Genomic DNA, 15,690 nt, shown 5'->3' with positions numbered 1-15,690 from the left:
GGGGCTGTGGAGAAATGCCGTGGGCTCTCGCCAGACTGTCACCAGCTGGAGAAGCTTGGAGGAGAAGTGGAGCTCCGGATTCGCTGGAGTGGGGGTGGGGGTGGAATGCTGCCAGCGACCCTCCCATTGTGCTGGCTGGGGAAGATGGTGGAAAGGCTCCTAGCACTTGCCTTGGTAGTGGCTGAAAGAAGAGACTCCAAGTTCACTCCACAGTGAGAGAACTCACCAACTGTGACCCGCTGGGAGGATTGTCTCCTCTGCTGTATCTGGATGAGAATTTTGTGCGCTGCCATTGTCTCTGTGGAAAAGCCACCATCAAGAACTGAGACTTACGCAGTCCTTGGAACATGTTCCGCTCCATGAGACAGTTTGCCCATAGACAATCATTCTCCTGTTTGTAACTCTTCTGAATCCTATCAACACATTTTGGTATGCAAATGTTCTATGGAGATGAGCTCTCTTTGTGATCTACACCCTGGGTTGAGCATTCAGAAAAAGGGGAGAGAGTCACAACGTGTGATGCCTTAGTTTCTCATGATGCTACTTGGATACTTTGGCTGGAATACAACAGAAAAATGAGTTGTGTGTGTGTTCTATTTCTTTTCTATCCCAAGCATACATTTCAAAAGGCACCTTGCAGATGACCAAAAAAGGATACCTCTTGTTTGTAAAGAGTGATTTTATTTCTTTGACAGACATAGAGAGAGGTAGGTGCAGAGAGAGAAAGAGAGTGAGGGGGAGGGAGAGAGGGTGAGAGAGGGTGAGAGGGACAGAGAGAGAGAGATAGAAAATCTTCCATCTGCTGGTCTACTCCCCAATGGCAGGAGCCTTCCTGGGTCTCGCACAGGGATGCCAGGGCCCAAGCATTTGGGCCATCCTGTACTGCATTCCCTGCCCTGGCCATGGCAGAGAGCTGCATCAGAATGGAGCTGCCAGGACTCAAACCGGCGCCCATATGGGAGCCGGCACTGCAGGCGGCGGCTTTGCACGCTATGCCACAGCACCGGCCCCCGGAGGAGTTTGTTTATTTATTTGACAGATAGATTTATAGACACACACACACACACACACAGAGAGAGAGAGAGAGAGAGAGAGTAGACAGACAGAGACAGAGAGAGACAAATAGAAAAGTCCTCCCTCCTTTGGTTCGCTTCCCCAGATGGCTGCTAGGGCTGGTAATGTGCCGAACCGAAGCCAGGAGCCAGGTGGGACGCCTTTTTTTTTTTTTTTTTAAAGATGTATTTCTTTTATCTTAAATGTAGAGTTCCAAAGTGGTAGGTCTTCCATCTGCTGGTTCACTCGCCAGATTGCTGCAATGGTGGGCAAAGCAGAGCGAGGTGTGGTGGAAGACGCAGCCCGCCAGCGGTGGATGGGGTCCCAGCTGCCTCCACCTCCCCTTCTCCTGGGTGAGGCTGCCTCCCACTGGGCACCACTGTCATCCAGAAGGTTGGAGCCAGGTGCACGGGGACCACGGGCAGTTTGTGGGGATGAGAAAGCAAAGCTGTGTGTTGCAGGGTTTGCTTTTCTTGGAGAGCAGAGTAACAGAGAGTGAAGGAGAGAAGGGGAGGTGGAAGATGGTGTCACGCTTGCTCTTCCAATTGCTCTCAGTAACTCTTTCTTTGAAATCAATTAAGAAATGTGTCAGCACAATCTGGTCTATGACCCCAAGAAAGTTCACATGACAAAGAGTAGATGACATTGCCTGTCCCTCGACACCATGGAGTGAAGACCCATGAGATAATACTGTTTGAGGTTGTGGCCATGTTTGGGTGAACCAGCAGGGGGAGGGCTTCTCCCCAGCTCTCCCCCCACCCCATCTGTAACCCAGCCTTCCAAATAGATCACTGAATCTGAAGGAAAACATCCTGTCAGTTATGGAGAGAAATGTGAGTGAAGGCAGAAGTATACCAGTGGACACTGGGGAGTCACAATCATTCTCTACTCACCAGGGAGGGCTGGCTTGCAGAATGGAAGGACACAGGTTCTCTCTCCCATGCTCACAAGGTTTGCCTGGCTGCCCTCAGTGCGGGATGCGCACACAGCCTGTGGATCCTTGGACAATGCTGCAGCTCTGCCATCTGGCTCATCTTTCGAGAGGAAGACAGTACACAACCAACTCATCAGGAACTCCACAGCTCCCAGGAAAAATGCAGTCACTTTCCCCGGTCACAATCCCATCAGCAGTGAAGCCACAGGCCAAGGGAAAAATCTGGGTGGGAAACATATTTTCTCTATGGAAATCAATAGCAAGTTTGCAGACACACCAATTTGCATAGGGCATCCGTTTTACTAGGCTACAGGAGAAACTGTGCTGCTGTTGTGGCCCAGGGGAGGAAGCCACCTGTGGAAATGCCCACATCCCATAGAGGCACAGGTTGGAGTCCTGGCTGCTGCCCTTGCAATCCTGCTCCCTGATGCGCCTGGAAAAGCAGTGGGAAGAGCCAGTGGATGCAAGATGGCTCTTTGGGTCTCCCTTTCACACTGTCCCTCCGCCTTTCTCAATCAATACAGAAGGAAGGAAACCAGTAGTAAAGATGGGAAAAGACTGATCTCAACCATTCCATCCTGGGGCCGGGGCTGTGGTGTAGCAGGTCAAGCCACCGCCTGCCGTGTCAGCATCCCAGGGGGAAGCTGGTTTGAGTCCTGGCTGCTCCACTGCTGATCCAGCTCTTTGCTAGAGCCTGGGAAGGCCAGAGAGCATGGCCCAAGTCCTAGGGCCTGTGTACCCACGGGGGAGACCCAGTCGAAGTTCTTGGCTACTGGCTTCGGATCGGCGCAGCTATGGCTTTGCAATTCACTGGGGAGCGAACCGGTGCATGGAAGACTTTTCTCCGTCTCTGCCTCTCCAGCTCCCTCTGTGGAACTCTGACTTTCAAAAACATAAATACAATAAAAATAAATAAAAGTGTTCTTTTAAAAAATCCATTCCTGTAAAATCACACAAGCCTCATGGGAAAAGATAACCACATCAAGGAGTGAGAGGACCTGTTGACCAGAACTGCATCCCATAGGCAGTTCTTCCTGGATGGGATTTTCATCAGGGAGGGTTCTATTGGATTTTGACTGTTCTGGATAGACAGACTGCCAGCCTATCATTATCCCGATTGACTGGGTTCCGCTCAGCAAGCCCCGCCCCTCACCAGCCCAGCAGGCTTGAAATACCAGGAGGAAGCCAAGGCTACCATTCCTCCCTGGCTCCACCTCTGCCTCCCACACCTGGATGCGTTCCCAGGAGCTCCCTCTGTCCCAGCTCATTCTGCCATGCCCATGTGAGGCCGCAGGAACATCTCCCTAGCACTCAAGTTGCCTGGGGTACCAGCTGGGGGGCTGATCCCTCTGCCTCAGGTGAAGAGAAAGAGCAGGAGCCAACGGGAGATCTGCAGGAAGCAGACATCGCCTGCGGTTGGCACAGACAGACCAGAGAATCTGTACCATGAGTGGCTGCCGGCGCCCAAGGAATCCTAGTGACTCCTGCCAGGACGGGACCAGAGGCCCTGGTGGAGACAGCAGGTATGTTGGAGGAGATTGTCTAGGTGACAGATTGAGTGTGTGTGTGTGTGTGTGTGTGAGAGAGAGAGAGAGAGAGAGAGAGAGAGAGAGAGAGAGAGAGAGATGCCTCGTAGGTTCCTGTCCCATGTCGGTGTGTGCTGAGGTGAGCACAGTTTCAGGGGTGGGAACATCAGCCCCCTGGGTCCAGTGATGCTCTTTTGTTCAGCCTGTGCTAAAGGATCTGCAGGTGGGAGCCTGATTGCAGAACAGCAGAGCAGACTCCTTTTTAAGCTGAGTGGTTGGTATGGCCCCCAATTGATGTTGTAATATCCACATGGGCCTTGGCAGATCAGAAGTGCCCACCCTCAGGGGAGAAGGGGGATTCGGGCAGCCCCAGCGTTGGGCATTGAATGTGGGGGACTGGGATGGGCTCAGGGCTGCAGGGCTGCAATGAGTTAGGGGCTTTGTGTAACAGGTCTCGCTGGTCTCAGCTGACCGAGTCCCATTCTCCTGCAGGCCACACGGGACACAAGGCAACCTCCCCAAACGGCAGAGACTGCAGCAGGGTCCCAGGCCAGGTAAGGCATTTTCTATGCTCTCACCTGACTGCCCCCACTAGGAAAGGCTCCCCCTTCCAAGGCTGACTGGAACGGGGGAGGGACTTTCTCTAGGATGCCCAGGCCTGCAGCCACCTCCGCGCTGGGAGCAACTATGCCCCTCCACTGGGACTCCTGCGGGACAGCCGCCTCCCCTCAACACACTCCGTGTTCCCCTAGGTGCAGAAGCTGCCCAGGAATGGCGGCCGTGTCCATGCCATGCTGTAGCGGTGCCCCGTGGAAGCTCGAGGGTAAGTTTTGGGGTCCACGTGACTTGTTGGGATCCAAGGTGTAGGGAAAGTCCATTGGTTGAGCTCGCTGAGGGTGTCAGGACGGTGAGGTTTCTGGGTGGCCATGCAGGGCTGGATTGGGGTCTGGGTTTGCAGTTGGGGCTGTGCCCTGCCCTGTGCCCTGCCAGCCACTGCACGACAAGCCCTAACTGCTGGCTTTTCCTCCCCAGGGCCCGCAGAGAGCCAGCGCCCAGATGATCGTGGTGGTCTTGGAAGCGGGAACAGAGCTGCAGCTTCGCCTGGGAGCTGAGGGCCTGGTGCTGGCCCCACAGACAGCCCTGCAGCTCACGCTGGGCCATGTGGTGGTCGTGGTGGTCCCTGAGCACGTCCTGACAGCAGCAGAGGGGCTCTGGTTCCCTGCCCAGGCCCGCTGGCTCCTGCTCACAGGTGCTGACCCCACCTGGGAGATCAGCATGGAAGACGGGTCTGCCGTTCCCCAGGGAGCAGACAGGGCAGCTGGTGCTCCCCATGGCCCCCAGCCACCGTCGGCACGCCCAGCCAATGCAGCGCCAGGAGCCCGCTCCTCTGGCCACCCAAACACCCTCTTCCTCACCCCTCGCTACAGCTACAGAGCCGCCGCCCCTCGGGGCTCCTCCCACATGCCCAAGCCTCACCCGGAGAGGCATCCTCTGCCAGCTGAGTTCCACTTGAGTCTCCATGGCCTGGAACCCCTGGCCTGCTCTGCCCTCAGACCTCTGCCTCCCTCTCCCTCTCCCAGCCCAGGGCCCAGAGCCCCTCCCATCAAGGCCCGCCCCAGGCCAGGCTGCAAGGCCCGCAGACGTCTCTTCCAACACTGATGCCCCCCACCCCCGGGAGCCCTCAGGCCCCACACAAACTGCAGACAAGCTGACAGCAAGACCATGGACACCTGCCCCTTCTGGGATTGCCACCTCCCTGACCTCACGCCCCGCTGAACGAGGGGGACACTGTGGGTGTGGGGGGCTGTGGAGAAATGCCGTGGGCTCTCGCCAGACTGTCACCAGCTGGAGAAGCTTGGAGGAGAAGTGGAGCTCCGGATTCGCTGGAGTGGGGGTGGGGGTGGAATGCTGCCAGCGACCCTCCCGTTGTGCTGGCTGGGGAAGATGGTGGAAAGGCTCCTAGCACTTGCCTTGGTAGTGGCTGAAAGAAGAGACTCCAAGTTCACTCCACAGTGAGAGAACTCACCAACTGTGACCCGCTGGGAGGATTGTCTCCTCTGCTGTATCTGGATGAGAATTTTGTGCGCTGCCATTGTCTCTGTGGAAAAGCCACCATCAAGAACTGAGACTTACGCAGTCCTTGGAACATGTTCCGCTCCATGAGACAGTTTGCCCATAGACAATCATTCTCCTGTTTGTAACTCTTCTGAATCCTATCAACACATTTTGGTATGCAAATGTTCTATGGAGATGTGCTCTCTTTGTGATCTACACCCTGGGTTGAGCATTCAGAAAAAGGGGAGAGAGTCACAACGTGTGATGCCTTAGTTTCTCATGATGCTACTTGGATACTTTGGCTGGAATACAACAGAAAAATGAGTTGTGTGTGTGTTCTATTTCTTTTCTATCCCAAGCATACATTTCAAAAGGCACCTTGCAGATGACCAAAAAAGGATACCTCTTGTTTGTAAAGAGTGATTTTATTTCTTTGACAGACATAGAGAGAGGTAGGTGCAGAGAGAGAAAGAGAGTGAGGGGGAGGGAGAGAGGGTGAGAGAGGGTGAGAGGGACAGAGAGAGAGAGATAGAAAATCTTCCATCTGCTGGTCTACTCCCCAATGGCAGGAGCCTTCCTGGGTCTCGCACAGGGATGCCAGGGCCCAAGCATTTGGGCCATCCTGTACTGCATTCCCTGCCCTGGCCATGGCAGAGAGCTGCATCAGAATGGAGCTGCCAGGACTCAAACCGGTGCCCATATGGGAGCCGGCACTGCAGGCGGCGGCTTTGCACGCTATGCCACAGCACCGGCCCCCGGAGGAGTTTGTTTATTTATTTGACAGATAGATTGATAGACACACACACACACACACACACACAGAGAGAGAGAGAGAGAGAGAGAGAGAGAGTAGACAGAGACAGAGAGAGACAAATAGAAAAGTCCTCCCTCCTTTGGTTCGCTTCCCCAGATGGCTGCTAGGGCTGGTAATGTGCCGAACCAAAGCCAGGATCCAGGTGGGATGCCTTTTTTTTTTTAAAAAAGATTTAAAAATGAGTTGTGTGTGTTCTATTTATTTTCTTTCCCAAGCATACATTTTGAAAGGCACCTTGCAGATGACCAAAAAATGATACCTATTGTTTGTAAAGAGTGATTTTATTTATTTGACAGACATAGAGAGAGGTAGGTGCAGAGAGAGAGAGTAGGGGGTGGAGAAGGAGAGAGAGTAGGGAGAGAGAGAGAGTGTGTGATCTTCCATCTGCTGCTCCACTTTCCAATGGCAGGAAATGTTCCGCTACATGAGACAGTTTGCCCATATACAATCATTCTCTTGTTTGTAACTCACGAAATGTATCCATACTCCTTGGTATTCAAATGGTATATGGAGATTCATACTCTTTGTGGTATATACTCTGCCTTTAGAATTCAGAAAAAGGAGAGGCCAGCACTCCATTCTATAGGCTAATCCTCTGCCTGTGTCACTGGCACCTCGGGTTCTCATCCTGGTTGCTCCTCTTCCTGTCATGCTCTCTGCTGTGTCTCAGAAAGGCAGTGGAGGATGGCCCAAGTCCTTGGGCCCTGCACTCGAATGGTAGACCAGGACAAGCATGTGGCTCCTGGCTTCAGATCAGCCAGATGTACTGGCCGCAGCGTGCCTGCTGCAGAAGCCATTGAAGGGTGAAGCAATGGAAAAAGGTACACCTTTCTCTCTGTCTCTTTCTCTGTCTCTCCTCTCTGCCTGTGAAAAAAAGGACAAATTTATTCACATATTCACTACATGATTTCTTTGTTTCTAATCATGCTACTTGGATTCTTTGGCTTGAATTAAGCAGAAAAATGAGTTGTGTGTGTGTTGTATTTATTTTCTTTCCCAAGCAGACATTTGAAAAGGCAAATTGTTGGCTGGAAGATGTCACCTTTTGACAAAGTCACTGTGAACACACAGGGAGGGACATTCTCAAGGTAGTGGTGTCCACCTCCATGAGTTAGAAGTTCGTGGATGGAATTTTGGTGCAACAGATGATGTTGCTGGCTGTGGTGCAGGCATTCCATATAGGCACCGGTTTTAGTCCCGGCTGTTCCACCTCTTGTGCAGCTCCCTGCTACTGTGCCTCAGAAAACAGCACAGGATAGCCCAAGTCCTTGGGCCCCTGCACCCATGAAGGAGACCCAGATGGACTTCCTGGTTTCTGGCTTCAGCCTGGGCCATTTCATCTCTTTGGACATGACCCTGCAGATGGTTGATCTCTTTTTCTCTCTTTGTCTCCATTTCTCTGTAATTAGATTGATGTATTTATTTGTGAGGTTACATCCAGCGTGTGGGAGAGATAGAGAGAAAGATTTTTCCTCTTTCCAGTGGCACACTCTCCAAATTGCCTCAACATATGGAGCTGGGCTGATCTGAAACTAAGAGCCAGAAGCCTCTTCTTGGCCTCCTGCCTGAGCAGAGACCCAAGTACTTGGGCCATCTTCCTGTAATTTCCCAGACCATAGCAGAGAGCTGGATCAGAATAGGAGCAGCCGGGACTCGAACCGGCACCCATATGGGATGCCGACCTTGCAGGTGGAGGCTTAGCGCACTACCCTACAGTGTCAGCCCCAATAGTTAAATCTTGAAACAAACAAACAAAAAAGACAGAGAAGCTCACACCCACCCTTCTACCATCTGGCCCACATCCTCAGGTACCTAATCCCAAAAAGATGTCCACAACTCCCACATAAGTTCACTTAAGGTCATCTTCATACTCCCTCAGGATTTCTCAATGGCATGAATTTGCCCTTTTACAGTCTTTTCTGGGCTGGATGTTGTGGAGCATGCTTAATATGCACACTCCAATACTGGAGTAACTGAGTTCAAGTTCAGGCTCTACTCCCTGTCCTTGTACCTTGGGAAGCAGCAGGTGTCGGCTCAAGTAGGTGGGTCCCTGCCACCTAGGCAGTAGACCAGGCCTGAGTTCACAGCGCTTGATCTGGCCTAGCCCAACCCCATGATGGCATGCATTTGGGGGATGAAACAGCAAGTGGGATCTTGATCTCTCTCAAATAAATAAAAAATGAATAAGGAAAGCTTTTTTCCCCAAAAAAACTCTTTCCTTTAAGGACAACCCAAGGAGGTCTGTTTGGACAATTAGGTAGGAGTTCTAATCAGAAACTCACATAATGTGATGTATTTATCTCTACTTCTCTGAGGAGTTCCTACAAATTATGAGTAACATTTTTTGCAAGATTCTTTTTGAAAATCAACTTTTTAGCAGTGTAAACATTCCTAAGCAATTATTTCATGGAAGGAATAATATGGTATAGCTTAAAGTGAATATCACTACTATGAAATATTTTCTGGATAAGAGAGCAAGTCTTCCAACTCACCAGAAAGCACCGAGATTAGCAGATCAAGTGGTCAACATATTCCTTCTGGGGCTGGTGTTTGGGTGTAGCCTCTGCCTGAGACACTGGCAGTCCATATGGGCACTGATTCAAGAACCGGCTGATCCACTTCTTCTAGATTCCCTGCTAATGCACCTGGGAAAACAGCAGAAGACAGCCCAAGTGCTGGGGGAGTGAACCAGTAGATGGAAGACCTTTAAATCTGTCAGTTTCTCTCTCTGTAATACTGCCTCTCAGCTGGATAAATCTTTATAAAAAAAAAAAGCAGGGTTCCTTTTATTTGCACACATGTGGGAAACCCAGGTGAAACTCCTAGCTCTTGGCTTCAGTCTTGCCCAGCCCCAGCTGTTGTGGCCTCTTTGGGAGTGAACCAATGGATGGGAGACCTCTCGTTCTCTATCTCTCTCATTCCCTCTCCTCCTTCCTCATTCTTTCCCTCTATATTCCTCCTACACCTCTCTGTGTTATTCTGCCTTTAAAAAATTAAAAAATAAATCTTCTTAAAGAAACCCAGATAAACATGTCCCTCCTTTCTGGAATTATTAAATCAGTCCCAGGAATGTGCCAATATCATCTGCTAGAACATCCAGTTCTGCAAACAAGAAAATTGTCAAAAGAAACTAATGCATGAGATTTCAACATGACCCATGCTTTCCACAAAACTTAGGAACAAATCAGAACCTAAAAGGAGGAAGCTGCATAAACAGGAAGTCTAGAGTCCAACTAGAAATAGTTGCGTGCAGCTGGAGTCTGGCATGGGCCATGACCAAATAAGATGGGGGCGCACTTTTCCATGAGTGTGCATAAAATGTCAGCCTCTTCTTCCTCCTAAGCATCGGGCTCATGTACTCAGTGATTCAGAGAACAGTCACATATCAGAGAAATTGACTATGGAATTGTGGCATGATACAATCCAGACGCTGGGTCAAGAGTAGGGTTCCTGGGGACAGCATGGTGGCATAGTTGGCTAAGCCTCCACCTGTGGTGCTGGCATCCCGCATGGGTGCCAGTTCATGTCCTGGCTGCTCCACTTCCAATCTAGCTCTCTGCTCATCACATGGGAAAACAGTGGAAGATGGCCCTAGTGCTCGGGCTCCTGCATCTCCATGGAAGACCTGGAAGAATCTTCTGGCTTCGGATTGGCTCAGCTCTGGCTGTTGTGGCTACCTGGCGAGTTGTCCAGCAGATGGAAGACCTTTAAGTCTGTCTATCTCTCTCTCTCTCTCTGTCTGCAATTCTACCTCTCAGATGAATAAATCTGTAAAAAAAAAAAAGTAGGGTTCCTTTCATTTGGAATGTAAAGACAAGGCCAGCATTGTGACCCTGCACACTAAGCTGCAACTTGTGACACTGAAACTATCTATTGGAGTGCTGGCTCAAATCCTAGCTACTCTACTTCCCATCTAGGTTTCTGCTAATGGCTCTGGAAGGTAGTGACATAATGTGATGCGTTTATCTCTACTTCTATGAGGAGTTCCTACAAATTATGAGTAACATTCTTTGCAAGATTCTTTTTGAAAATCAACTTTTTAGCAGTCTGTCTGTCTTTCTGTGTCTGCAATTCTATCTCTCAGATGAATAAAAATTAAAAAGAAAAGTATGGTTCATTTTATTTGGAATGAAAAGACAAGGCCAGCAATGTGGCCCTGTGCACTAAGCTGCAACTTGTGAAACTGCAACTCTCTATTGGAGTGCTGGCTTGAGTCCCAGCTACTCTACTTTCCATCTAGGTTTCTGCTACTGGCCCTGGAAGGCAGCAAGTAATGTCCCAAGTACCTGAGCCTACACCTTCCCTGTGGGAGACCAGGATGGAGTTTGAGGCTTCTGACATCAGCCTGGCCAAGCCCCGGCCATTGAGGCCATTGGAGGATTGAACCAGCAGATGGAAGATTGTGCTTGCTCTCTCTGTCTCTCCCTGTAAATATGATTTTTTTCAATTAATAAGTAAATAAATAAGGCTCCTAAAGACATCATCTCTGTACATTGTTCAACCCCCCACTACCCATCATATAAGGAGTGAATAATATGATGTTTCCTTTTCTTGAGACTTTGCGTATTCATTCATGAAGGATTAACTTTGTGAATATTCTGTATTTTTATAACCATGATGAAATTGTAATTGTAAAAATATAGATGTGGTTATGTTTGCATTTTATTCTTATTTCCTGTATGTATATTTCTACTCATGTTTTGAAGATTTATTTATGTATTTAAAGTCATAGTTACAGAGAGTGGAGAGGCAGAGAGAGAGAGAGAGGTCTTCCCTCAGATGTTTCACTCCCCAATAGGCCACAATTTCCAGAGCTGCGCCGATCCGAAGCCAGGAGCCAGGAGCTTCCTTTGGGTCTCCCATGTGGTTGCAGGGCCCCAAGGACTTGGGCCATCTTCTACTGCTTTCCCAGGCCATAGCAGAGAGCTGGATTGGAAGCACAGCAGCTGGGACTCGAACCAGAGCTCATATGGGATGCCGTGGCTTGAAGCCAGGGTGTTAACCCTTCTGCGCCACAGTGCTGGCCCCTCATTATTTTTAAAAATGTATTTGAAAGAGAAATGATGAGAGGGATGGGGGGGAGCAACAGGAAGAGAGATGGTCACAAGCATACCAGGGTGTGGACCAACTCCAAAGCCTGTAACCCAATGCAGCTCTCACACAGGCATGGCATGCACCTAACCATGCAGCTACCACTTTCATCTCTGAAGGTCGCATCAGCAGGAAGCTGGAATTGGGAGCAGAGCTGGTACCAGACCTCAGGCCTTCTATATTGGATACAGACATTCAAAGTGGCTTATTTTAAAAAAAAATTTATTTAGGGGCTGGTGCTGTGGCACAGTGGGTTAACACCTTGGCCTGAAACACCAGCATCCTATATAGGTGCCAGTTCTAATCCCAGCTGCTCCACTTCTGATCCAGCTCTCTGCTATGGCCTGGGATAGCAGTAGAAGATGGCCCAAGTCCTTGGGCCCCTGCACCCACATGGGAAGCCTGGAAGAAGCTCCTGGCTCCTGGCTTCGCATCGGCACAGTTCCGGCCATTGTGGCTAACTGGGTGTGAACCATCTGATGGAAGACCTCTCTCTCTCTCTCTCTCTCTCTCTCTCTGCCTCTCCTCTCTCTGTGTAACTCTGACTTTCAAGTAAAAATAAAGAAATCTTAAAAAAATATTTATTTATTTTATTTATAGACACAGTAACAGAGAGGCAGAGAGAGAGAGAGATCTTCCTTCTGTCGGTTCCCTCCACAAATGGCTGCAATGGCAGGTGCTGGGCAGATCTGAAGCCAGGAGCCTGAAGATTCTTCCAGGTCTACAGATTCTACATGGGTGCAAGGGCCCAAGGGCTTGGGTCATCTTCTACTGCTTTTCCAGGCCATAGCAGAGAGTTGAATCAGAAATGGAGCAGCCAGGACTTGAACCAGTGCCTGTTTGGGATGCCAGCACTGTAGGTGGTGTCTTTACCGGCTACACCACAGCACTGGCACCATCACAGTGGCTTCTAAACTACAGCACCAAAGACTTGTCCTTATTTCTAAAGTTAATGACAATTACTGTGCCAAGGTCCTTAAAAACGTGTGTGAAGAATGGATTGAAAAATCCATGATTCGGGTAAAAATGTTGAAAGGATAGTTTTTTCTTGTTTTCCATGAACATTTTGAATACATCTCATACATTTTTGGGATAAGATGACCAAAAGATGATACCTATTGTTTTAAAGGTTTATTTTATTTATTTGACAGACAGAATTAAATAGAGAGGTAGACACACATAGTTTGCCAGAGAGAGAGAGAAAGAGAGAGAGAGAGAGAGAGAGAGAGAGAGAGATCGTCCATCTGCTGGTTCACTCCCCAATGGCATGTGCTTCCTCCAGGTCTCTCACAGGAGTTTATAGGCTCAAGAACTGAGGCCACCATCTGCTGCATTCCCAGGCCATAGCAGACAGCTGCACCAGAAGGTTAGCCTCCAGGACTTGAACTGGTACCCATATGTGATGCCAGCAGTGCAGGCAGTGAATTTACCCACTATGCCACAGCACTGTCCATGTCACAGTGGCTTCTTAACTGCAGCACCAAAGACTTGTCCCTATTTGTTATTTTTAATTGACAATTTCTCTGCAAAGGTCTTTAAAATGTGAGTGAAGAATGGATTTAAAATACGATGGGTAAAAATGTTGAAAGGCTGGTTTTCTTTATAAATCATATTTTCCATGAACATCTTTAAAACATCTCATACGTTTGTGGGTTAAAATGACCAAAAATATACCTATTGTTTTTAAGGATTTATTTTATTTAATTTAAAAGAGTTACAGAGAGAGGGAGACACAGACACAGAAAGGTCTACCATCTGCTGGTTCATTCCCCAAATGGCCACCTTGGCCAGAGTTGAGCTAATCCAAAGCCAGGAGCCAGGAGCTGCCTCCAGGTCACTCAATGGGTGCAAGGGCAAAAGGAGTTGGGCCATTCTCCACTGCTTTCTTAGGCCATAGCAGAGAGCTGGAGTGAAGTGGAGCAGCTGGGACTTAAATCGGCACCCAATGGGGTGCAGTGCTGCAGTCCAGGGATTTAACACACTGCACCACAGTGCCAGCCCCATAATGGATAAATATTTTTGGTGATGGATATACTGGTTAGCAGGTTTGGGTCATTGTGCACTGCTCACATGTATGAAAATACTACACATTTGTAGCCAGCATCATGTCAGAGCTTGTTAAACAGCCCTTGTGCAATGCCAGCATCACACATTGGAGCAGAGGTTTGCATTCTGAATGCTCCATTTCCCATCCAGCTTCCTGCTAATGCACCTGGGAAAGCAACAAAAGATGGCCGCAGTGCTTGGACCCTTGCGTCCAGGTTGAGGCCCTCTAAGTCCTTTCAATGTAGAGATGGCATCCTGCAGACTTGCTCATTGTCACTGCTAAAATATGCCTTGAAAATTGTGACAGTGAACACAAGAACCAAAATCCATGAGGGCCAGTGTGGTGGCCCAGCGTACATTGCCACCCACATGGCTGCAGCATTCCAGCTGAGTGTCCTCAGAGCACAGGTTGCTGCACTTCTGATCTAGCTTCCTGCAAACACTCCTGGGAAGACAGTGGAAGAACACCCAGGTGCTTATGTCCCCGCCACCTCTGTGGGAGATCCAAATGAAACTCCAGGTTCCTGGCTTCAGTCTGGTCCAGCCTCTAAATATTGCAGCCATTTAGGAAGTGATTCATGTATGTGAAATCTCCCTCTTTCTCTGTCTCTCCTTCTCTCTCTGTGATCTGCATTTCTAAGAGAGAAAAAATAAATACAAAACACATGGAAATGATTATTTGTAGTTTTATTCAATCCAAGAAATCCAAGGATTGAGCCCCATAATCCAGATCAAACATAATCCAGATCAAAGTCCTTCCTTCTGAATTCTAAATCCAGGGTGTGTTTCACACATGCAGAAGGACTCCACAAGAAACTTCAGTTCATCATGACTGGAGCACAGGGAGATTACTGATACCATAAACAGGAGAGTCAATTTGTAAAGTCAACAACAGGAGTCACTGTGCACTTACTCCTCATGTAGGATCTCTGTGCTTAATGTGCTGTACATTGAGATTTAACGCTTTAATGAGTACTCAAACAGTATATTTAACTTTGTGTTTCTATGTGGGTGTGAACTGTTGAAATCTTTACTTAATGTATACTAAACTGATCTTCTGTATATATAGAAAAATGAAAATGAATCTTGATATGAATGGAAGGGGAGAGAGAGCGGGAAAGGGGAGGGTTGCGGGTGGGAAGGAAGTCATCGGGGGTGGGGGGTGGGGGATGCCAATGTAGTCCATAAGCTGTACTTTGGAAATCTATATTCATTAAATAAAAGTTAAAAAAATAAAAAATTAAAAATAAAAAAAGAAACTTCAGTTCATGTAACACACCAGGTATGAACACAGTTTTCACAAGAGTTACAGGCCCCAGATTAACCTGACAATCCCAAACTGTCCAAATTCACCTTCAATAAATGCAAGATGTGTAAGAACTGACAGTGCTGCTATTTTGATTGTCATCACAGTGACCTGGTATTCACAATTGGAATTGGGTAACAATGGTGTCACCAAAACTCTCATCCCATTGACAGCTGAGGACACCGGAAATCATTGACACCTGAAATTCATCATTGCCTCTATTTCTCCAGTGCATGAGGCAGATGTGAGAGCACATGGCATTTCTCAACAGCCCCCCACACCCAGAAGGTCCCCCTCATCAACAGGGGGTGAGGTCAGGAGGGGGCAATCCTGGAAGGGGCAGGTGTCCATGGTCTTGCTGTCAGCTTGTCTGCAGTTTGTGTGGGGCCTGAGGGCTCCCGGAGGTGGGGGGCATCAGTGTTGGAAGACATGTCTGTGCCCCTTGCAGCCTGGCCTGCAGAAGGCCTTGATGGGAGGGGCTCTGGGCCCTGGGCTGGGAGAGGGAGAGGGAGGCAGAGGTCTGAGGGCAGAGCAGGCCAGGGGTTCCAGGCCATGGAGACTCAACTGGAACTCAGCTGGCAGAGGATGCCTCTCTGAGTGAGGCTTGGGCATGTGGGAGGAGCCCCGAGGGGCGGCGGCTCTGTAGCTGTAGCGAGGGGTGAGGAAGAGGGTGTTTGGGTGGCCAGAGGAGCAAGCTCCTGGGGCTGTATTGGCTGGGAATTTCAAAGATGGCTGGGGGCTGTGGGGAGCACCAGCCACCCTGTCTGCCTGAGGGACACACACAGCAGCTACTCCCTGAGGAACGGCAGACCCGTCTTCCATGCTGATCTCCCAGGTGGGGTCAGCACCTGTGAGCAGGAGCCAG

The 15,690-nt window shown here is 49.3% G+C and overlaps 1 protein-coding gene across 1 annotated transcript in view; it reads right to left on the bottom strand.

Annotated features, from left to right (window-relative positions):
* The window catches only part of LOC100351314 (vomeronasal type-2 receptor 116-like), an 82,735-nt gene extending 67,559 nt beyond the window's left edge, over nt 1–15,176 (bottom strand). The window contains exons 1-2 of the mRNA XM_089315539.1: nt 15,107–15,176; nt 14,845–14,998 (exon numbers count right to left, since the gene is read on the bottom strand). Coding sequence (XP_089171665.1) covers nt 14,845–14,998; nt 15,107–15,176 — 224 coding nt within the window. The remainder of the gene's footprint in view (nt 1–14,844; nt 14,999–15,106) is intronic.
* Nucleotides 15,177–15,690: the final 514 nt, after the last annotated feature.

This window comes from Oryctolagus cuniculus, chromosome 16 (genome assembly GCF_051225735.1).
Source record: "Oryctolagus cuniculus isolate XC-2025 breed Fujian yellow rabbit chromosome 16, ASM5122573v1, whole genome shotgun sequence".
NCBI lineage: Eukaryota > Metazoa > Chordata > Mammalia > Lagomorpha > Leporidae > Oryctolagus > Oryctolagus cuniculus.
The sequence above is the reverse complement of the archived record's forward strand: the minus strand, read 5'-3'. Positions and strand labels throughout refer to the sequence as shown.